The sequence below is a fragment of the Notamacropus eugenii genome, chromosome 4 (assembly GCF_028372415.1).
Source record: "Notamacropus eugenii isolate mMacEug1 chromosome 4, mMacEug1.pri_v2, whole genome shotgun sequence".
In the NCBI taxonomy this organism is placed as follows: Eukaryota; Metazoa; Chordata; class Mammalia; order Diprotodontia; family Macropodidae; genus Notamacropus; species Notamacropus eugenii.
In genome coordinates, this window is record NC_092875.1 from 112,316,399 (window position 1) to 112,340,506 (window position 24,108).

Sequence of the window (24,108 nt, forward strand, 5' to 3'; positions counted from 1 at the left end):
TTGGATCCCATTCCCTCACTTTTCAAATCAGGAAACTGAGACCAAGAGAAGTTAAGTGATTTGTCCAAGGTTATAGAGGTAATACATGGCAAAGATAGGATTTTGCTTTTTGTTCTTATAGCTAAAATTGAACAGGCAATGCTTAATATTAGTCCAGAACTTCAATCAATATTCTTATCATAGATTTAGAATTTGAAGGATCTTTAGAAATCATCTAGTCTAGTCTCCTCATGTTACTTAAGTGAGGTAACTTGCAGCCCATCAAGGTTAAGTGACTTAGCCAAGATTACACAGCTAATAATGGGCAGAGTCAGAATTCAAACTCAAATCTTCTGATCCCAAATCCATTGCTAATTGCTGCCAAAAAGGAAGGAAGGAAGGGTGGATTGCTAAAATTCAGAATTTAGTTTAGAAACAAGGTCACAGTCATAGCTGAGCAAATATCCTGATCCTGATGTAATGAAAACACCTGTGAGGACAGAAGATGCTTATCATGCCTACCAGATTGTTTGTAGCAAATAGTCATCATGATATACCATAGCATTACGAGCAATGAAGAAAATCCTATGAAAACTATTATAATCAGTATACCTGGTTACACTGTTGTGGATGAAGGAGCCCAAAAGTCTATACTATATACAACAAGATGGTGTTGCTCTGTCCCCCACCCCCGCAAAAAAACTGATGTATTAAGAGGAGATGAAGATGCTATAAAGAGGAAACAATCAGGAAAACTTTTGAAGAATCATTCAAAGTATCATGTGTTTCTTTCCTTCACTGACCAAAAAGCTCCCATATTATTGGCTTTCCCTGATGACAGACAGTCTTTATGTAAGAGTTGAATGAGATAATCCAACACAAAAAGTACCAAAAGACGATGTTATATATTGAAGCACGTGAATCTGGCTCGATGATAATATTCATATTGTTATCAGTGTTTCAGCAACTGCTGCTGCCAGTTCCAAAGACCCTGATACCGTGATGAAGAGACAAATGCTTTCCAGAATAATTGGTGTAGTGTCAAATGAATTATAGAATCGAATGGAGAAGATTTGACTAATACTAGACATTTAAGCTAATTTTTAAAAAGCATAATACTGTCCACATCATGCAATCATGAAACAAAGCTGCCACTTCCCTGATGCAGTTTCAGTATGAAACACAAACCCATTTCCCCCACCACTGTGATCCTCCTCGTAGCCTTGATACCCCTTTGCAAGCAAGAACAGAAAGCTGATGGCCACTAACGAAATGAATGGCGTTCCAAAAATTGATGAGTTTGAGCAGTATCTGGAGGTAAAAAAACACTATCCAGAGATTAATGCACAAAATAGTTATCTGTAGTGACTGCATTCAGAGCTCAGGCTGAGGAAGTGCCCTCTCAGAGATGGATGCTCACTGCAACAAGGCAGCCATTGCTCACTTTGGGACCCTCCGTATTATGCCTGCAAGTGTGAATGCACTCTGTGTCATTTTCACCCGTCAGTCAGTCTTTGTGAGGGACTTAACTGGTTGCTAATATGAGACTAGCCATGGACAAGGTGTACCTGAGTTGCTGAAATCCAACTTCCTATGGTTTTCTAAGTCCAAATATGAAATTTGTGTTGGTGGGAGTTGAATCTGTGTCTCAGGAAAGAGGATAATGGCTACTACCTGTTTTTACTCCCTGTTTTTTAATGTTGCTAGTCCATTTTGAACATGGAACTTTTCCCAAGATGTTGGCAAGTTTCTTTTGCTTACCCTTCCCATTTCTTCTTTGTTTATTTATATGTGTAAGTGTAAAATGTAAAAATGATATCTGTTGGGAGGAATGAAACATTTCTGATCTTTACCCAGTTTTGAAACAAGTAACTTAGAGAAGTTTGCTGTTTCCCATGGTTTATGGTAACCACAGTACATTTGACCTCCAGGGTGACAATTTCCTGCTGAAGTTCAGCAAGCTGCTAGAGGAGTTGTACTTAGAGAAATTGGAAACATTGTCTGAAAAGATATTTCTTGGAAAATTTATGCTTATAGTCCTATTTTTCCATAATTAATATAAATGGATATTGCCATGACTGTTGCCTAATAACTAATGCTGATAATAGCTAGCATTTGTATAGCACTTTAGGTTTGCAAAAGGACTTTAAAAATATTATTTCATTTGATCTTCATAACAACATCCAGAGGTAGGTGCTGTATATGATCCGCCTTCTACAGATGAGGAAACTGAGGCAGGCAGGTTAAATCACTTGACCAGAGTCACACAGCTAGTGTGACTGAGGCCACATTTGAACTTTGCACTCAGTCTGCCATGCCACCTAGCTGCATCAGTGCCTGAAAATCTACAGTTTGCTGATTTACAATAAAAAGGAAGAAAAAGAAAGGGTGGGATGGAGCATAACGCTGAACTCATAAATTGGCTTTTACTTCTTTTGTTTTGGGACAGAGTAGATTTTTTTCAATCTCTATTTCTATCTCTCTTTTTTAGTGGAAACCTAGATAAGCAAACTGCGCTAGGAAATACAGTTCTACACTACTGCAGTATGTATAACAAACCTGAATGTTTGAAACTTCTCTTGAGGAGCAAGCCAACAGTGGATATAGGTAAAAGCACGTGGTGATACTGTACAATATTTGTTCCTTCCAACTAGAATGATGAGAGAATTTAATATACTAAAAATTGAACTTTCCTGTGATTTCTTTGAATTTCAATATTTTTTCAAGATCTTTAGCAAAGCAGCAGTTGTAATTTAATTTTTGCCTTTTTCAGCTAACCAAGGTGGAGAAACAGCCCTGGATACAGCAAAGAGACTAAAAGCCACCCAGTGTGAAGACTTGGTAAGAGAGCAGATGGGAAACCACATACTTTTGTTAACCATCATTCACCTCTACATAACATTTGGAGAAAATGGAATTGTGCATAACTAGAGCAAATTCTTCTTTGACAATTGACCAAAGAAACCCAGGCAAACACTAGGTCTTCTTTGAGGAATGGTAAAAATGGTCAGTTTGCCATCCAGATGCCACACAGATGTGGCCTATGAACTTATTATTTTGTATAGTAAGCTTGCAGTGGGGCCTCATGAGCATTAGCACAGAAACAGTAGGTTGAGGTCTTTCAACTAAGCTCCCACTTCTCCTTTATAGGCTGCCATTATGTTTCCTTGAGAAACCTCAGTGCCTTCCAGATCACAATCAGTCATTTAGTCAACAAGTGTTTCTTAAAGTACTTACTATGTGCTAAATCCTGGAGATACCTGAAAAGGTGGGGGCAACAGTCTCTGCACTCAAGGAACTCACAGGCTAATGGGAGAGACAGCATGCAGATAATTATGTGCATAAGGAGAGAGAAAGAGAGAGCACTTCAAGGGGTTGCCTAGGGAAAGCCTTTCCACCAAAGGTGGGATTTGAGCTGTCTCGATGAAAGTTAAGAAATCTAAGAGGTAGAGGTGAGGAAAGCATTCAAGCATGGGAAACAGCCAGGATACAAGTACAGAGTCATGTATAAGGAACTGAAAGTAAGCCAATGTGGTTGAATTGTAGATTATGGAGAGGGGAGTGAGATATAAGACTGGAAAGGTAGGAAGGGGCCCAAGTTGTAAAAGCTTGAAATACAAAACAGAGGACTTGATATCTGATCCTGGAAGTAATAGGGAGACACTGGAGTTTATAAGTAAGGGGAATGATGTGGCCAAATCTGCCCCTTGGGAATATTATTTTGGCAGCTTTGATTAGTTAAAATAGGGAGCAACTCGAAGCATGGAGAGCAATATGAAAGCTATTGTAAGGAAGTGATCAGGTCATGAGTGTTACAGGTGGGGTCCTGAGTAGAGATTTTACCTAACAATTTCATAACTTACAAGAACTAGACCACACCTGTACTGCAGTGGTGACCAGGGAGAAGTATTTTGTTTGGAACACTACTAGGATATGAACAGAATCATAAGGGAAGATTTATTAGGGGAGCTCATTTGATTCTGATTCCAGAACTAGAAATGGTTGGATGGGCCAGAGAGCACATACTCACAAGGCAACGCGGCAGGTGCTAAGATGGGTCTGGAGTGAAAGGAATTGCTGAAGCAAGGCCTCCTTGTAGTGAGTGCTTAGAGCCGCCATCAGTCAGCAGAGTGAGGGCCCAGAGTGGTGGGGTTGTGGGGGAGATCATGCCATAAAAGGGTCCTCGAGAGTTTGATTTTTGTATGGGTTAGTGTTTTTGTAAAAGGAGTTCATTTTCATGTTTTAATTAGGACTGATAACCCTTCTTACTTTCAGCTTTCCCAGGCTAAGGCGGGGAAATTAAATCCACATGTCCATGTTGAGTATGAGTGGAATCTTCGACAGGAGGAGATTGATGAAAGTGATGACGATCTAGATGACAAGGTGAGTGTGAATAATTAGTATGATTTTCCCGGAATATCTGTGACTTTCCCCATAATATAGAAAATATCTGTGCTCCGCATATAGTAAGTACTTTGTGTTTACTGAACTGAATTTTTGAGTTCCTCTCATTCTTGGTTCTATTAGATAACATTCCTACAAGTTAGTAACATGGACCTTTTGATTCTTAAATGCCAGAGAGAGAGGTCACATGTTTTACCATGAAGAGCAGTTGACCCTGTGAGTAAAATTGTCAGTTCCAGAACAAACTGAAACCAGAACCAGAATGTGTAAGAAGGAGCAAGGGCTTATTGAGTTTGCAGCAAAGGAGCCCCACCAAACAAAAGAACAAGGATTATATAGGTTTAAATTAGGCTGGAGGTAAATTGGGTAAAAAGTACTTCTTGATTAGAAAGGGTTTAGAGACTTGGGAGTAAGAATGGGGATGTATAATAGCTCATCTAGCAATGCAGACCTGCTGTCTGATGATCCCTGCTTTCCAAGAGCAAAGAGATGACTTTTTTAGCCATAAACACCCCCTAAGAGTTGCATGAACTTGATAACTGTGTTTAAGTATGATTAGTTTCCTTCCTATTCTTATGTGTTTATGCTTTTAAAAATATTATTCTGAGAATGGGTCCATGGCCAAAAGAGCCCATGATAAAAAAAGGTTTAGATCTTCTGACTTAAGGGAATTTTTGGACAAGTCACTTAACCTTTCTGTTTCTCTCAGTTTTCTCATCTGTAAAATGAGAATAATAAAAGGACCTACCTCACAAGATTGCTGTGAGAGGATCAAAAGAGATGAGCTCCTTCATATACCTCTGTGTAAAATGTTTTACCAACATTGAAGTGCTATATAAATGTGAGTTATTGTCATTGAAGCATGGCGAAATTAATTCAGTCTCAGATGACCAGCCTTCTGGTGATGACCCTTTCTAACCTTAACTAGGTTAATCCATGGACAATATAGTCTCCCATTAGTCTGTGATTTCCAGTTTGGTTGGATATGCCAAGATGGTTGGCATAGTCAGGATCATCACCTCTGTGTTGTGATGCATAATAAGAAAAATTCATTAATGAAGTGGTTGTCCTCAGAGCTACTTTAAATGGACTCCTTGTCTAATACCTCCTGTAGCTGTGCTTATAGAATCAGGTTAGGAGAGCAGTCAAACTGAATATAAAAGAAATTAAAGTGTAGATTGGGAAAGATACCTATAAAATTTAATGAGTGACCTTTTAAGCAAATTGTATGATTTCAGGCAACTGCTACTAACTGTTAGCAGGTGCATCATTAATCTGTCATTGATAGAGGCAAAATGGAGTCTCTGGGTCATTCTTTGGTATGGTATGGTACCTTCCTACAGTTGGTTTTAGTGATAAACTTGTGGCTGACCTCATAAAATTCACATTCCTGAACTCCAAGAGTTGAAGTTACTGGCTAACTCCCCACCCTGTACCCATATATGTTAACACTACAATGTAGGAATTGATCATTTTTTCTATCACGATTTTACCCCTTAGCCTAGCCCAATCAAGAAGGAGCGTTCTCCAAGACCTCAGAGCTTCTGTCACTCCTCCAGTATGTCCCCCCAAGACAAGCTAGCACTGCCAGGATTCAGCACTCCGAGAGACAAACAGAGACTCTCCTATGGAGCCTTTACCAACCAGATCTTTGCATCGACAAGCATAGAGTCACCCACCTCTCCAACAGCTGATGCTCCCCCGCTGCCTCCAAGAAATGCTGGGAAAGGTAAAAGATTTGGAAAGCTCTTTAAAACCATGTCCTAAAAATTTACTTGGTAGGTGGAATGACTCAGAGTTGAATGTAATGTCAATAATACTATTTTCCTCCAGTGACAAAGGCAAATGATGATGATAATAGCCTATGACTGTGATCCAACAGATTAAAGAAAATATTATCTTAGACCAGAATGCACACACACGCACACTCACTCAAAATTTTATCATACTAAGCTTTTCAGGGTATTGTAAATCACTTCCCCCTGAGAGCTAATCAGTTCCCTTCTGCTCTGAAAGAATTACTGCACTTAAGTAGTGGCCAAGTATTTTATTCTGTAGAAATATTTTGCGGTGATCTCTGGTACCATGAAGTAATAAATGCTCGTCATATCCTTTAGCTTCAGGATAGATGAGTTCTAGTTGTCTTTGTAAATGGAAGAAATTAAGGTACAGAAATATTAGACCTATGGTCCTGTGGCATAATTCTAAAGAGTCACCTGAAGCACGAGGCCAAAGAGAGAAGCTTTTCGTTTGGTAGCCCTTCTTGGCTTCTGGTAAGCACTCTGCAAATGTGCCCAACAGCAGAACCCCATCCTCTGTGTGTATTGTAAGGTTCACCACAAATGGAAACGACTTCTCGATACACAACACAACATTCATTTGAATAATACTGGGATTGTGTTCCTGACAATGTGAGTGATATTCAAACTAATATTATCCAAAGTCTAAGTTTCCCAGTAGAAACAGTGAGATAAGAGGAAGGCGGGGTGTTAAGTTCTCAGATAAGTCCCAGAATACTTACCACATTATAAAATAAGAAATATCAAGTTAAAGTAAGACTTAAGAGAGGGAAGAGAAAGAATAACCATTAATATAGTGTTGATTATGTGCCAGGAATCATGCTCAGCTCTTTACAATCATTATCTCATTTGATCCTCACAACAAACCTGCAATTATTGGGTGCTATTATTGTCATCACCATTTTACAATGGAGGAAACTAAGGTAAACAAGGTTAAGGGATGTATAGAGGGTCATACAGCTAGTAAGTGTCTGAAGCCATCTTCTCAGCCCCAGACCCAGCATTTTATCCACTGTATCACCAGCTGCCTCTTCAGCATGAGCACACACACATGCCTTTTTTGTCTCTTATCTCTCAACAAACTTCCTTTAAGTGTATACACTAAGGAGAGGAAAATAAGCAATGATAATTAGCTAGTCTCTGTCCTTAAGCTTATACTCTAATGGGAGAGATAAAAATGATGGGGGTGGTGTTGTAGAAAATATAAGGACAGAGAACCTGCTGTTCATATTTTAGTCCTATAAAAATTAATCTTCACATGACATGTTTTTCGCTATAGCTCTAGGTACCTAGGAAATTGTTTTTGGTGTGTTTTTTTATGTGTCATTTAATGGAACAGAAACTCTGATTCTCACTTAGCTAGCTATTTTCAAAAGAGCCAAAGGAAAAAAAAAGTCAAAATCATTTAATAATCTGCTGAACCAAGTACTTATTGGCTAGGGCACCAGTTATATACTCAATCAATTGAGGAAAAGAGTATTATTATTTAATGCTGAGACATATCCTAAATGGAGTCTTCCCTTCTCCCTGCCCTGCCTCCCCCCATAGCCTTGGCCAAATAAACATTGTTCCCAAAGACATACTTACCGGATCATCAAATGCAGATATCTAGGTACCCAAGCATCACATCACACAGAAACTTCTCAGGTCATTTTAAAAGTGACTTGAAACTTAAGGGACAATGCTGTAGCCTGTCCTTTGAAAAGAGAGATTTAAAAATGCCTATAACTCAGTTTTTAGACCACAATGCTTAAAAGCAGCTAATTTCTACTTTTTTCAACTTCATTCTTAAAAAAAAAAAATAGAATCCACATATTTGCATGAAAAGAGGACCTCCTTGACTCTCTCTTATTTCTACAACTCATCATTCACTGGGAAACTGTTATCCTCTGGTTGTGACAACAGTAGTTTCTACTGCTATCGGTTAGGGTGTCATAGGGGATTATGGCTTCAGGTGAAGAAGAAACATGAAAAACAGAATAAAAGAACCTCTCCCCTCCCCCAGTACTAAAGATAAATGAAGAGAAATTCAAAGGGAAGTCAGGAAGAGAATTCTCATAAAAGAATTCAGTTTAGATTTCTTTTTTCCCCCAGAAGCGTTAGCTATCTCATATCAGAATTCAAGGAATTTCAATCTAAATTGACATCAAAGCCTAATTGTGCTTTACCAAAGCTTTCTGTCTGAGCTCAAGAAATATAAAGAAATTCAGGATTCGGAGCCTCAAAGAAGTATTATTTCGTGCTTATATGGAGCCAGTTTGCTATTTAGCACTATGTAGATGAGGTCAAGGGAGATTTCTATAATTAACCCAGGGCCAAATGAGCCTATTAACATGTCTGATCTCCTGTTATGCAAGTCTTCCTCCGTCCTCCCATCCCAAATTTCTTTTTCCCTGAATTTCACAGTGCTTTATTCAGACTATAAATATGAGGTTTGGGCTTGTTTTTCTGTTTTTTTATTTTGGTTCTTTTTTAAAGTACAAAATGCTCAATAACAGTGAGAATTATTCTTTGATAGTATACAATATATATCTGAGGACTTATCATATTGGCTCATTTCTTGGGATGACAGTTAACATACAGCAGAGTGAGTAACCAGTAGATAAAGTATTCTAGCAGAATGTAGAGGGTTAATAAAGATATAAAAGGATGAAGCCTTGTTATAATGGATAGTTTTCTGAGTGTAAAAAGAAAATCAAACCCATTGAAATACTGGACTCTTCCTTGTATAATTGTATATAATTGCTAAATAATCAATAGTACAGTAAAAATTCATTAATATTTTCTCAAGCATAAAGGCTAGGCTGAAGTCCACCTTTGCTCTAACATGGAAAGAGCTTGCTAAGCTTATTAATAGGTGGGCTAGATGTCAAGAAGCATATTTAACTGACTTAAAGATTTTTCAGGCATTGTAGTGGAAACATTTACATAAAATTATATATTAATTACAATGTATTCTTATATGGGCATCAATTTCCTAGGATTTTTGTTTGTCTGTTAGCTGACTTGAAGCTCTATAAAAATTTGAAAAGGAGTATGACTCCATTTTATTTGAAATTGTTCTTTAACATAGAATTTTCACTAATTCAGATTAGGTCATATTATTGACAGTTACCTCTCTAAATGACCTACTCTTTGCAGATCACGATTAGACACAATGGGGCTTAAAAACAGAATTAGGAGATATATTTGCATTTAAGAAGCGCAGAGTGTAGGTGAAGAAAGCCAACATGCTCACACTTATTCATGACTGAAGAAGATAGTGAAAGAGAAACACAAACTAGGAGTGCAAATGAATCTGTACAGACTGTAACTCCTATGAAGTTGCTGAAGAGAAGTGTAAAAAGGTCAAGGGGGTATAATGCGTCTACCAAAAGCCAACTTTGTGCAGAGTTCTGTACTTGTAACTGGAGGAAATGACAAGTTTGGATAAGATCAAATCAATCATGAAGCCACAATAGATGCTATTAAGGAATCTGGTGTTTTGTTTTCTTTAAGTAGTTCACTAGCTGAAAATCTTTCTCCAAAATTTTAACAAAGAATCCATTTTAACCAAGAATACCCTCCACCCCCACCTTCTAGTAGAGTTACATAACCCCTTTTGCATGTAATTTCCTTAGCTTTCATACTCAATCAATGACAGTGGTTAGGAAAAGACTTGGAAGGAAGGAGAAGAAGAGAAGAATTTCTCAAAATACGAGGGAGGACCAAGCTGTCAGGAAAGAAGAGCAGTTATGTGATTCAGATGTCTTGCTTTGGAAATATTTTTCTATTGGCTGCATTAGTCACGTATTGATGACTTTATGGTTGCCGTGGTGGGGAAGGGGGTTGGCTGTGTGGGAAGGCAGCCAAATTGACTGGTTCAGTAGTAGAAACTTCCTCCAGACTATTTTCCTCCATTTGGCTGAGATCTTTTGCCAGTCTTTTTTTTTTAAATCCATCTCTCTTAATCTTATTGAAATAACCACTGAATAAATTGCCTGAGTCCTCTTAACTAGCAAATATAATTATCTTTGTTTCCTTGCAGTAAGTTCAGCAGATTTGAGGGGTGCTATTTCTGAGTCACTCTGATGTATGTAGGGTGTGGAAAAGAAAGGGAAGGAATTCTTCACTATACACCCCGTGGAGGATAACATGCAGGAATATCTGAGTAATTGCTAAAAAAAAAAAAACAAAAACAAAAACCCATTCCCCAGGTTGCATGAATCATAAAGTACGAGGTAAGACCAAAGTTGGAGTGTTTTGTTCAGTTTGGGGTGCCACATTTTAGGAAGGATATTGGAAAACAGAAATGGGGCCAGAGAAGAACATCAAGGATAAAAAAAAATTGAAAACATTCTATAAAAACGATTGATTGAACCAAATAATGAAGAAAAGAGAAAATGTATGTGGACATGGTAGCTGTGTTTCAAATATCTGAAAGATTGCTAAGTAAGTAAGGGAATTAAGCAGGATCCTAGAGAGCACTAGATCTAGGCAGAAGTTCAAGGACAGCCTTTTGGGGTCAGCATGAAGAAAAATTGATAATAAAAAGAATTTTCCAACAATGGAATCGTCTGTCTTATAAAGCAGGAAGCTCATCACTGATACTCTCCAAGTAAAGGGTACATACTCACTTCTTGAGATTTATACTTCAAATGAGAGTTAGACTAGATGACTTCTGAGGTCTGTTCCAACTTTAATATTCTATAATTTTTATTTATTAGCCATCCCCAAATGCGGTAATACGATAAGGACAACATCAAGTAAAGAAAAAATATGTAATAAAATTTTCCTAGTACAATGAATTTAGTAACAAATTTTAGCTATAATTTTTCCTGTTTTCACAAGGATCGGTTATCAGACTTGAATGGTTTCCAGACTCTTTTTTACTTAATTTGGGGTGGGAATTCTAAGTATAAATATGTATCTTCTATTAAATGCAGTATGCATATATTAAGTTCCTACTATGTACCAGTCATTGTGCTAGGCACTAAGAATACAAAGACCAATATGAAACAAGCCTTGCCTTCAAGGAATTTCCGTTCTCTTGAAAACTCCACAGACAGATATTCAGACAACATTAATTACGAGTTGAATCTTTGTATTCATAGAGACTTTTTTCTCTTTATAAAAGAAGTATACCACAAGTTTCCTTTAAGTAGCATTAAATTAAATAGATTCCTCTAACCTAATTAAAATATTTTTAAAAGTTTGATTTTTCAGTCATATGATTATTACATTAGTGTAATCTGCATTTAGAAAGGGGTTTTGTTTTGTTTTTACTGAGCTGCTGTGGGACTCCTGTATAACATAGTATACTAATTGCATGGCTTTAAAAAAAAAAAAGATACAGGTCAAATCGTTTCCCCTAATTTTATAACATTCCAATCTTGAAAGAATATGATTAGTCTGTAAGGTGCTTGATTGCCCTGGCTCATAACACCAGCCATCTAAAGGGGCTCCATTATATTTGAATTTCCTAATGGTAACCTTAGAATTTGCAACCTTTGTGAGAGTGAGCTAAAAGTACTAGGTTTTTCTTTGGAACTTTTCTTTGGAACTTTGGAACTGTCAAACCAAGTCAGAAGTTTTCCAAGTCAGCGCTAAAGCCTGAACTATATTGGCTACTTAGGCTCCTTAGTATTCCCACTGCCTTCCTCTGCCCTTAATAACATTAGGTACTTCATCACTTTCTGAAGTTAACAAATTGCATTTTTAAACACTGTCTCAAAGCAACCATGTTACATTAATAAACCTATGGACTGTTTCAAACAATGACTAGCATTTGTAGAATTCTTTACAGATATCATCTTGTTTTATTCTTACATCTTACTATGAAGTAGGTGGGTAAGACAGGGAATACAGATGAAGGAATGGAGGTCCTCAAGTTACATGCCTTGCTCATGTAGATAATAAGGTGGAGAGGGGTTGGAATCTCTGGGAATATTCACCCTTGTAATATTACAAATCCTTTTAGTATAAGATGATTATACATCAGATTTTGCTTCCAACTTCAGGCAAGATTATTAGTGATGAAGGTAACCTTTCAGGCCTTACTTTTTTTTTTTTATTTCAAAGGTAGAATCGTACTTGGTCCCAGAGGTTCAATGTAGAAGACCTCTGAGTTTCCCAAGTCTTCAAAAATAAACACCTGCCCACTAAAGAACAAAAGAAATCCATCACAGACATGCTTCTTCTATTCTAGTCAATGCCACATTTTTTTCAGGGACTGTGGAAAAATAAAGTGCTTTTCCCAATAATAGTCATTATTAATATATCTGTATTGCTTTCCATTACAGTACCTGTTCTGCCATTAACTGGAACATTGGTTCTACCATATCCCTCATTCTGTGGTAAAAACAAAAATAACAGACATACTGCACCTTGTACTGTGAACCATGATTTTCTAGATGATTGCAACAGCTTTGCATGTGCTGGCTAATGCTCAAACTAACAGATATGCCCTGCACTAATTTGCACTGTAGTGTAATGACTCAACCTAATCCTAGTAAACTTTCAAAATATTTCATATTAATATTAAATGATTTTGGAAAAACAGGCAATTTTTAAAAGAATAATTGTTCAAAAATAGTTGATTATAAGTCAGATACTGTCAGTAAAAGGTTTTCCTTTTGTAATCTTAGACACTTAGTACAGTTAAGTTGCAGATAATTGTATATCTAGGTCACCTCATCCATGTTTCATTGGGCCAGCCACTTTACTCATCTGGCTTCATTTCTTTTCCTCTCAGAGATATACTTGATTCAGAGTTAATTTTTTTCCTTTTTCTTTGTTCTCTAAAACTACTTATTCCTTGACTCAGGGGGTGCTCAAGTTTTGTTTTTTTCCCCCTGAAGAACATATCTTTTCCCTTCAATGACTAGCACCCAAAGGACTACTTGCCACCATTTATAGGTATCAGAGCTGCTGTTCAGGAATATTTCATTGGATTTGGGTTTTTGATCCTTTCCTTCTAGAGTCTGAAAGAGGAATATATGTATTTAACAGCATTTCCCATGTTTTCCTCTCTTCACTTTTAAGGTCCAAAAAGTTTCAGAAGACAATATAGTTGGCTAAGTCTTATTTTGTTCATTACTGAAAAGATGTTTTAGCTCAGATTGCTCCTGTACTCAGATTTCTCTGAGCAGAAACACTTTAATATATTTTTATTTGGGAATGTTTGTTTTGAAAAGATTGTGTCTTTTAAGAGTATTTGCTACCAGACAGTATTGGAAAACAGACTATTTCTAAATGCATCATCATAGCTAGTTAGCATTTGTATAGCACTTTAAGATTTGACAAGAGTAGGTGGCTCAGTGGATAGAGTTCTGGGTCTGAAGTCAGGAAGACTCCTCTTTCTTAGTTCAAATCTGACCTCAGCTGTTTACTAGCTGTATGACCCTGGGCAAAGTCACTTAACCCTGTTTTCCTCAGTCTCCTCATCAGTAAAAGGAGCTGGAGAAGAAAATGGCAAACAGTGTCCTTGCCAAGAAAATCCCAGATGGGGTCATGAATAGCCTGGCACAACTGAAATGATTCAACAACAGCTTAAATATATTAGCTCATTTGATCCTCACAGCACTTTTGTAAGGTAATTATTATCCCTGTTTTACAGATGAGGAAAATTAGACTGAGAGAGGTTAAGAGAAAACTAGCAATTACCTGAGCAAGATTTGAACTTCGGTCTTCTTCACTCCAAGTTCAGTACTATCCGTTGTGCCACCTAGGTGCCTCAGTGTGGAAGTTCCCTAGGTTGGGATAGAGACAAGTATTCTCACTTATAAATTATTTACCTGCAAGAATTCAGAGTAAAGTAGAGAATCAGACTCTGACAGGTGTTCTGTTTTCTTTCTCTCCACACGGAACACAAGAGTTTTTGAGCTCCTCTTGTGGACTTTCAGGATAATTTCAGAAACTGTAGTGACTGATCACTCAGCCTTTAATGGACTGTAAGCTTAGTATGTATTGGCAAGAGACAAGGAGACCAAAAAAACCTGTTACGATCTTGGACTACTTTAGAAGGATAGAATATCCATAATGAGTGATGTGACAGTCTCTATCATTTTTCCTGGTCTACCACATCTGGAAGGAATGTTGTGTCTCATCCTAGAAGCTGCATTTAAGGGAAGGATGTTGACATACTGTATCTGGGAAGGGTGATTGTGATGACCATGCATATTAATATCCATTGAAAAAAATTGAGAATGTCTAGCCCAGGAAAGGAAAGACTTAGGGGAACATGACCAGCTCTTCCAGCATTTGAGGAACCCTCATATCAAAAATGGAGTAGGCTTTGTTCTGCTTTAATTCAATTAAACAAACATTTAGTAAGTGCTTATTACATGCTTTCCATTTGTCCTCTCCCCAAGCCACTCCCCCATACACATACATATACATATATACATATCCTTCTTCTCTCTCATTCCCTCCCCTCCAGCCCTGGCAGAAATAAGAACAATGAGTGGAAGTTACAGAGACAGATTTTTTGACCACCTTGACATTGACTTTGGGTCACAACTTGTGGATCTCTACCTAGGAGAGTCCAGACTTAGGGGCTGAAGCAAGGTGGACCTCCAGATAAGTTGAAATACTCAGGTAGTACCAAGAGGGACCTTTTACCATTACTTTGATGCAAGGTTAGTTAGAAGGATCTGTGGTATTATCGCTGATGTGGCTAACAATCCCTTCGTGTCTTCTCATTCTACACAAAAATTCTCCAGAGCACATCTTCCCATCATGTTAGGGGCTTTCAATTCAGTTAAAGAAATATGACTTAAATGCCTTCTCTGGGCAAGGTACTGTGGTTGTTGAAGAACATAGAATAGATACCCTGTTCTCAAGGAGCTTGCACACTCACTAATGGTAGGAAATACAAAGGTACAAACAATTGTTATACAAGGGAGGGGTAAATTAAGTGAGAAGGAGAAGTCCAGAAAAATGTGTTAAGAAATTTGAAGGAGAATGATTGGCACATGTGGTATCACCCTCAATTCCTCACTCTCTCTCACTCCATATATCCAATTACTTGCCAAGTCCTATCATTTCTTTCTCCATGCCTCTCATATATATCCATTTCTCTGTGTGGATACAACTACCACTCTCATCCAGTCTATCCTCACCTTTCAACTGGACTATTACAATCACCTCCAACTGATTTCCCTTCCTTTGTTCTCTCCTTACTCTAATCAATTGTCTACATAACCACCAAAGTAGGTTTCCCACATCGTCATGTGTCCACACCAGTGTCTCCCTGTTATGTCTAGGATCAAGCATAAACTCATCTGTTTGCTGTTTAAAGTTCTTTATAACCTGGCTCCTCCCTCTTTTTTTCAATTTCCCCCCATTTTTCTCTTCAACTCATGGTACAATCCAGCAAAATAGACTGTCCCTATGTTTTGGATTTTCTCCTTCCTCATTTTCACCTGTTAGAGTCTCTACTTCCTTTAAGACAACCAAGGTGCCCCATCTGCAGCAGGTCCTTCCCAGGACCACTTAAACTTTCCCCCCAGTTATCAGTGCCATCCTCTATAAGGTTACCTGTAGGTATCTTGTATAAACTCACTTATATGCAGGATGTCTCCCCATCAGTCTTTAAGTCTTTGAGGACAAAACCTGTTTTCACTTCTTCTTTGTCTTCTTAGCATAGTCCTGGCATGTAGTAAACACCTAATAAATGTTTGGTGGTTGACCGATTGCCTCTGGTTCCTTCAGAATCTCAAAGCTACCAATAAATAGTTCTTGGGCTGTTCATCTGTTGTCATATGTATCAGTTACAGTGTTGCTGTGGTTCAGATGTCCATTTGTTGGTCATTGAACAAAGGCTGGACACTGAGTTCTAACAATCCCATTAATGTTTTTTAGGTAAGCTAAGAAGTATATGATTCTTAGCTCTCCTTACCCTTTTTCTGCCATCCATCTCCTATCAGCGCAGAAATAAGAGGGAACCACAAAGGAATAAATGCTGTTTTGTATTTTTATTTTGTGGTTTGCCATATCCAAAAAAATCCATTCCTGGTGCTCAGTCTTCTAACAATGAGATTTTGTGTTCTAATCAAGGCTGGTCTTAGTTAGCAGTTTTCTCTAGAGCAGATAGTCATTGGCCTTTTCAGCTCAGGGGGAACCTACCAGGTGTCCCCAGACAAAGCCAGAATCACTTCCACATACTGAAGTAACATCAGAATAGAACTTTTGCGTAGTTTTTTCACATTGCTTTGTGTTAACACCCATGCTTTTAATGCCAGAAAATCCTGTTCTCTGTGGCACATAGATGTTTATTTCAGAATAAATCAAGACCACTATATTCAGTAAAGCCTTCAGTGAATAAATAATATATAATTTATAATAATATATATATATATATATATAAAACACACCAGGAATGTAATTTTCAGACCTTGCCTAGAAGATACAAATATCTTATCCCAGATGTAACACTTAGATGTCTTGTTTTAAAAAAGAAAGAAAACTGCACTTAGATTTTAAAAAAATCAGTGGCACGCAGGATGATGGAGGAGACGTGGAAAGAGAAGAGGTCATGGTGGGAGGGGGCAGGGAACCTAGAGGGTTAAGAAAAGGCAAATTCACTATGACTCAGGAGAACAGTGTAATATGGTGGCCAGAAAAGCTAGTACTACATTAGGCTGCATTAATGTAAGTTTGGTATAGTGACAGGAGGAATCCTCACATATTGTACCTGCCAGACCACATCTGAAATATTCCAGTACCTGTGAGGTCATTGTGTGTAAAAGAGATTTAACTTGTTCTGTTTGTATCTAAAAGCAGATTAAGACTAATGGGTAGAAGTTGGAATAATAAGGGGGAAAACTGTGTAACAGTTGGTCAGTCATTTCTGACTCTTCAAGATCCCATTTGAGGTTTTATTGCAGTGCTTTGCCATTTCCTTCTCCAGGTCATTTTTCATAGGAGGAGACTGAGGAATACAGGCTTAAGTGACCTGCCCAGGGTTATACAGCTAGTAAGATTGAACTCAGGACGATGAGTCTTCCAGACTCCAGGTACAGCAGTCTATCCACTGTAACCATCTAGTGAGATGACTGGAGAAAGTAGCCCAAAGATTACCATCATTGGTTTTTAGATTGGTTCAAGAGCCTAGAGTAAAAAATAGACTTAGAGGGAATATGTAGCTGTCATCATTATTTGCAAAGTTGTAACTTTGAGAGGAGGATTTATTCTGCTTGGCCCCAGAGCACAGCACTTGGATCAATAGGTAGAAGTTACAAGGGGAGAAGAATTTCAACTCAAAATAAGTAAAAGCTTCCTAACATAGACCCAAAATGGAATGAGCTGCCCATCACTGAAAGTGTAACAAAGAAGCTATATGGTCCTTTTTTTAAAAAAAAATGTTGTAGAGAGCATTCATGTATAAGACAGTTGGACTAAGGGGTTTCTAAGGCCCCATCCAAGTGTAAGATCCACCATTCTTTAAGATAAATGGTACTTGACCTTTCCACACTGAATCAGGTCCTAATTTTAATTGGACGTTATTTTATCTCAAAGCCAGAATAACATCTGGAAGTTATTATAGGTTTTTATTATTGGGGTATTGATTTGTTTTGGAGGAAGAGAACAAGCATTTATTAAGTGCCTCCTATATATCAGGCACCGTGCTAAGTGCTTTACAAATATAACCTCATTTGATCCTTACAACAGCCCTCTGAGGTAGGTGCTTTTATTATCCTCATTTTCAGATGAGAAAACTGAGGCAGACAGGTTAAGTAGACTTGCCCAGGGTCATCCAGCTAGTATCTGAAGCTGGATTTGAACTCAGGTCTTCTTAACTTGGCCTAGTGCTTATTACTGTGCCATTTAATTGCCTCCAGGGTAAGGGGAAGTATAAGATATGTGATTTCATCAAGGTAGGGAAGTTCCAATATGGAAACTTCCATAACTAAAGCAGATTGTCAACTTCCGTGACTTACCATGACTGTTAGAACCACCTAGAGCATTGAGGAGTGAAGTGACGTACCCATAGTCTCCTAGCTGGTATATATCAGGAGGAAGATTTTTCAATCCATATCTCCCTTCCTCCAAACCTCTTTCACTATGTCACACTGCTTATTAATGAATAATTATTAATAGGTAACATTAAAAATTATCTTGACCTTGAAAAGAAGCCTCCAGTAATTAAGCCTTTTCTTTTAATGTACAGAATGTAGAAAGCTCTTTTGGAGCCTATCTGGATCATCAGGTATACACTGTGATGTGTTAAATCTGTGATGATGTGGTGATGGTCTTTTTTTTCTTTTTCTTTATTTGGTGATGCTTGTCATGTTAGTGTCAGGAATGAGTGTCCAAAAGCACAGTTAGAGAGGTACTCCTTATGTTTCCAGCAAGGACAAACCACTCTATGCCAGTACTTATCAACTATGAGAGACCTTTGAAAAAGCAAACCAAGTCCTGATTTGGCCTGGAAAAGATCAGGCCCAAATCAGTGCCACAAGGAGAGTTCTGCATCATTATTTCATGTGATTCCTAGTACTGCATCTTGTCTGTCAGAGAAAGATGACCTTTTTTTTTTTTAAAGCAGTAGGACACAGTGTCTTGTTTTCTGTATGTAATTTGTCCCAGCTTTTAGGACAAAAGAAAGTCTGTGATTTCTAGAACAATCCAGTGTATATGTCTGCAGGAGGAAAAAGGCTGTACTCTGTTTCATTGGAGAAATAACCTATTTTTTTGGAGGGGGTTATCACACAACTTTCAGGATCACTTTTAGGTAATTCATTATTTAGAAAGGTCATGTCTAAGAATTCAGGAGAACTTTGCTAATCCCTACACATGCACACACACACACAAATTGTAATGAAAAGAATAATTCAGAGTCTGAGAGATGCTTTGGAGCTCAGTGGTTGTGGCCTTTTTGGAAGGTTCATCCTACCCTCAGCTTTTTCTCCATATTGATTTTTGCCAGCAGCGCTGTGCACCCTTAGCTCCTCAAGTGTGTAGTGCTCATGACTCTTCCAGGGAATTGCTGATTTGAAATGTGTTTTTCTGTTGCAGCCAAATGATGATTTAAACCCATTAACATCCTTTGTTGATTACTTGGTGTTTTGTTTCTTTTTTTAAAATTGCTTTGTAAATTACTTTTTGCCAGCATTTATTTTTTAAAAGGCAGCAGCAACAAGTCTGTAACAAAACATTGTTTGTTGGACTGATAAGAATTCTCATAGACCTTCTGCTGGCCAGATATTTTGCTTTCTGTCCTTTACTGTTTTGTTTAAAGTTCTGACTTATGAGTCCTTGGCTTATTTTCAAGCAGCTGATTTTGTTAGGGAGATCTGGATTGAGTTATTTCCCCCCCCTTTTTTTCTTTCCTTTTCTCTTTTTTTCCCAGGTCCAACTGGCCCACCTTCAACACTCCCTCTAGGCACCCAACCCCCCAGTGGCAGCTCCACCCTTTCCAAGAAGAGACCCCCTCCCCCACCACCAGGACACAAAAGAACCCTCTCTGATCCTCCAAGCCCATTACCTCATGGTCCCCAGAATAAAGGTGCAATTCCTTGGGGTAAGTTTTTTGTTTGTTTTTGTTTTTTATTTAATAAAACAGCCTAATGTGAGATTCCAGTGTTCAGTGTACAGTGGGGTAATATATCAAGGTCAACTAATATTTTTTATACAGGTAGTAATAGTTCTCATAGATATAACCAGTAGCGTACTGGTGAATGTTTAACAACCAGTTCTCTGAAAATTTATAACACATGATTAAGTTTAATCTGCATCGTTGACATTTTTGCCACCATTTTCTCAGTCTGGACGAAAAACAAAAATATGAATCAAGTCCTGATTTTGTAGCCTTTGCTGATGTCAAAGGTATAAACACACTGCAAATTTAATAATTAGCTTTTGAAAACTGGTGTGAGCTGCATCCAGTACTCCCTTAGACATAGTACTTCATGATTTACAAAGTGTTTTCTTCACCATCACCCCATGAGACAAGTAGTTCACGTCCTATTAATAATTCCAAATTATGAATCAGAAAATTGAGGCACAGAAAAGGTTATGTGACTCGTATTTGTTTTGATTTTCATTTCAAATTCTCTCCCTCCTCCTACCTCCTCCCTTACCCATTGAGAATGAAAGAACTACAGTACCTATTATAATGAGGAGGTCATGCAAACCATTTCCACCTTAGGAATCTGTTAGAGAGCTAGGACCATATTTCTCTCATGATAACCCTTTTTCAAAACTCCCTTTAGTTCAATCCAGCAAACATTTATTAATCACCTGAATGCTGAAGCAGTGTGCTTAGAATTACGAGGGGCTGCAAAGATTGAAAATCCAGTGGGGAGGCAAGAGATGTATACAAATGGAAAATAGTATCGTAAGCACAAGAGGAGATTAAGACAAATCTCTTTCAAGCAGATGTGAATGGTTTTAAATTTTTTTCTGCATTTTGACCAAAGAGTTGATACAACTATTCATAGATAGGTACATGTAGCTATATAGGCCAAGGGTGGAGAACCTGTGGCTTCAAGGCCACATTGTGGCCCTCTAGGTCCTCAAGTGCAGCCCTTTGAATCCAAATTCACGGAACTATCAAAGGACCACACTTGAGGACCTAGAGGGCCACATGTGGCCTTGAAACCACAGGTTCCCCACCGCTGCCATAGGCAGAGCATACAATAGCATGTATGCACTCTCAAACACATATACACCTTCAAAGTGTGAAGGATTCCTTTTATAAAGAAGACAGAGAGAGAAAGAGATCTGGAAGGGACTGTAATGAAGAGGTTCTTAACTCTTTTTGTCTCTTATCAGTGTAGTCTGTGGACCTCTTTTAAAAATAATGTTTTTGAAAACATAAAATACATAGAAGAAGAAAAGAAGTTAGAGGTTAGTGGGGGGAACTCATTTCCATTCAAATTAGGTCCCCCTGAAATCTATCCATGCCACAGGTTGATTCTGTGAATTAACAGTATTTGACATCTTTAACACTGCATGTTGAAAAAAGCATTATATACGAATGGATTGTTATTATTATTACCTAGCAAGATTGAGCTAAGAATCCCAAATCATTTTTTTCCTACTATAGACTTCGGTGCCCTAAAGTAGCACATTCCTAAAATAGTTTGCTTTTATGGATTCTGTGCTCTGTTTTAGGGGAAATCGAGTTCAAACCTTTTGATAAAGAGGTACCAAGTATGCCTCTGGGCCTTCATAAAAATATATATATGTGTGTGTGTATATATATATATATAGGAACAGTAGTTTATTTTGCTTCCATTTTTGAAGTGTAATATATTCATTGGTATAAGAAAGATTTGGATTTGGCAACAGCATTGTGTGATAGGAAAGAATGCTGAACTACAAAATAAGGAGATAGGAATTCTAGTGCCTGGTCTGCCAGTACCAATTGGGCAGGTATTAACTGCTCTGACCTTCAGTCTCCTTATCTATGACTCTTTGGGCCCTACATTAATTATGCCTTGATTTTTAAAAAAATTCTCATTATATTTTGTTTTTAAATCAAATTCAAGGGGAAGCCATGAACTATGTTTCAAAAACAATACAGAGATAATGCTTAATGCCTCGCTCCTCAAGTGAGTAGTTTATAGGTGAAGACTAGAAGTCTGTGGTAGCCAGATCTGAAATATAAACATGAACTTGAAGTTCAGGTGGGGCAGTCACACAGCTAATAGTGATAGAGCCAGGATGAAAATGCAAGTCTGAAAAAAAAAAAAAAGAAAGAAAATGCAGGTCTGTTTGACCATCCATTTCCACTCCAAAGAAAATCTCTCCAGTTTCCTTTCACAGGCTTTTCCAATTTCATCAGAATGCCAGAGTATTAAAAGAGCTATGCATGTCTTACAAACTCCTCTTTGGAGAGAAATAAGGAAGGTGGGTGAAATAAAATTGAATGGAATCCACTTCCGCCTTTTTAATAGCCATATTAGGTTTCCTTGGGAATTTGTACATGAACTCTATAGGTAGTTCCATAAGTGGTCATAGAGAAATCATTGGCAAGTATGAGTAGGTGGAGTCAATTGGATTTTTTTTTTCTTCTGTCCTTCTACAAAACCTGTTTAGCAATCACTGGTTGATGAAAATTTTCCCCTTGGGAAGGGAATTTCCATGTTCATTAACTTTATTCCACTAGCACAGTGTTTCTTCAAGATTTTGATTATCAAAGATCATTTGGTTAAGTGTACAGAAATAAGATTTGGCAATACTCTTTTGTAATGCTTAAGTATTTTAAAGCATAGGCATTTGATCATTTCTTTTGGAAATAAATGAAGCTCAGGAGAACAAGTTAATAGGAACCGTGCTAGAAACAACTGAAATTTTTAAGTTATGAAATCATGGGGGTGAATGCTTTATGTGCTAGAATTCTAGAATTTTGTGACTGTAAAAAACTTGATCAGTCATCACACAAGTCCTAGAAACTTTGCTTGTCTCCTGCTATCCAGAGACCTTGCATCCATATTTCAGGATCTACAGAAGCATCCTTCATCTTCACAGCAGGATCAAAGAACAAAATCTCTTGACTTTGATAGAGCTGATACAATATTAACAACAACATCAGCAGTAGCAGTAATAGATTTAGATAGCACTTCAAGGTTCGCAAAGCACTTTACAAACACTGCCCAACAGCCCGGGAGGTAGGTGCCATCATTATGCCAGCTTTATGGAGGAGGCAGACAGCAGCGGAATCTTACCTAGGGTGGGATAACTAGTAAGTGGCTGAGAACAGATTTGAATTCAAGTCTTCCTGACACCAACCAAATCCAGTGCTCTGTTCGCTGTACCACCTAGGTACGTAGTTCCTAGCCCTCAGGTCACCCAACTCTAAGCCTCCTCACCTCACTCCAAGCCCACCAAGGTGCTAAGTGGAGGGAACTGGGCATGGGTGTAAGAAGAGATTCAGATGAGGACAACACAACTAGATTGTAAACAGCTTGGGGCAAAGACCATGACTGACTTCCTTCAAGTCCCATCTAAAGTGCTGCTGTAAACCAGAAGTCTTTCCCAATCCTTCTTAATCTTAAGTGTCTTTGCTTCTAGATGAACTCCAGTTTATCATATATGTATGTTTTGTTTATAAATGATTGTCTGCGTGTTGTTTTCTCTGTGAGCTCCTTGAGAGAAGGGGCTGTTTTTGCCTTTGTATCCCCGGTGCGTCAAACCAAGCCACTAAATAAATGCTGATTTGGACACTGGATTTGAAGTCAGAGGAAGTGGATTCAAGTCTTAGCTCTGCTGCTTGCCAGCTGTTCCATACGTAACTTCAGGAAGCCTTAGTTTTCTCATCTTTAAAAAGAGAGCAATCCTTGCACTTCGTGCAAGGTTGTTGTAAGGAAAATGCTTGAAGTCAATACGGAAGTATGAGGTATTTTTTCCTTATTTGTCTGTGACTGCCCATCTATATGTCAGCCATCAACTTTAGTGGAAAGACACTTTGTATCAAAAAATAGCACATTATTTATTTTAATAGAATTTATTATTTCATAATACATTATTTAAGCAGAGATGAAAATGTTTCCTATGGCCTCAAATACTTGCAGTAACACATAAAACAATGACACAATTTTATCCCCCCAAAATACTTAATATTTTCCTCCTTGGAGTTTAGAAAACAGATTGTTGTTGAGCTATAGCATTTAAATCTGGATGAGAAGCACTGAGGAAGCCGCCTGTTGGATATGCCAAACCCCCCTATCCTTGCGTTCTCATTTTCTGCTTGAAGATGAAATTTCTTATATTAGTGGTTCAGTACAGTCCTAAATCTCAGGGCAAAGAAATAGAGTACCACATTCTCTAACTGCAGACTCCCCTAAGGGTATATATACATCAGTCAATCAATTAGCAGGTATTTATTAAGCACTTTCTACCTCCTTGGTACTGGAAATAGAAATAAAAAGAATGAAATAGTCTCTATTCCCAAAGAGTTTCCATTCTAACTGGGGGAGAAGGGGACACATGTATATAT

General features: G+C 37.9%; 1 protein-coding gene across 6 annotated transcripts in view; it reads left to right on the plus strand.

Moving 5' to 3' along the window:
- The window catches only part of ASAP1 (ArfGAP with SH3 domain, ankyrin repeat and PH domain 1), a 483,861-nt gene that overhangs the window by 439,922 nt on the left and 19,831 nt on the right, over positions 1-24,108 (plus strand). For 4 of the 6 annotated variants that reach the window (XM_072603062.1, XM_072603061.1, XM_072603064.1 and 1 more), the window contains 6 exons: positions 2,471-2,586; positions 2,753-2,820; positions 4,255-4,362; positions 5,884-6,112; positions 12,464-12,517; positions 19,516-19,686. In XM_072603062.1, coding sequence (XP_072459163.1) covers positions 2,471-2,586; positions 2,753-2,820; positions 4,255-4,362; positions 5,884-6,112; positions 12,464-12,517; positions 19,516-19,686 — 746 coding nt within the window. The remainder of the gene's footprint in view (positions 1-2,470; positions 2,587-2,752; positions 2,821-4,254; positions 4,363-5,883; positions 6,113-12,463; positions 12,518-19,515; positions 19,687-24,108) is intronic. The other 2 variants (XM_072603063.1, XM_072603066.1) reach the window with 2 other exon arrangements.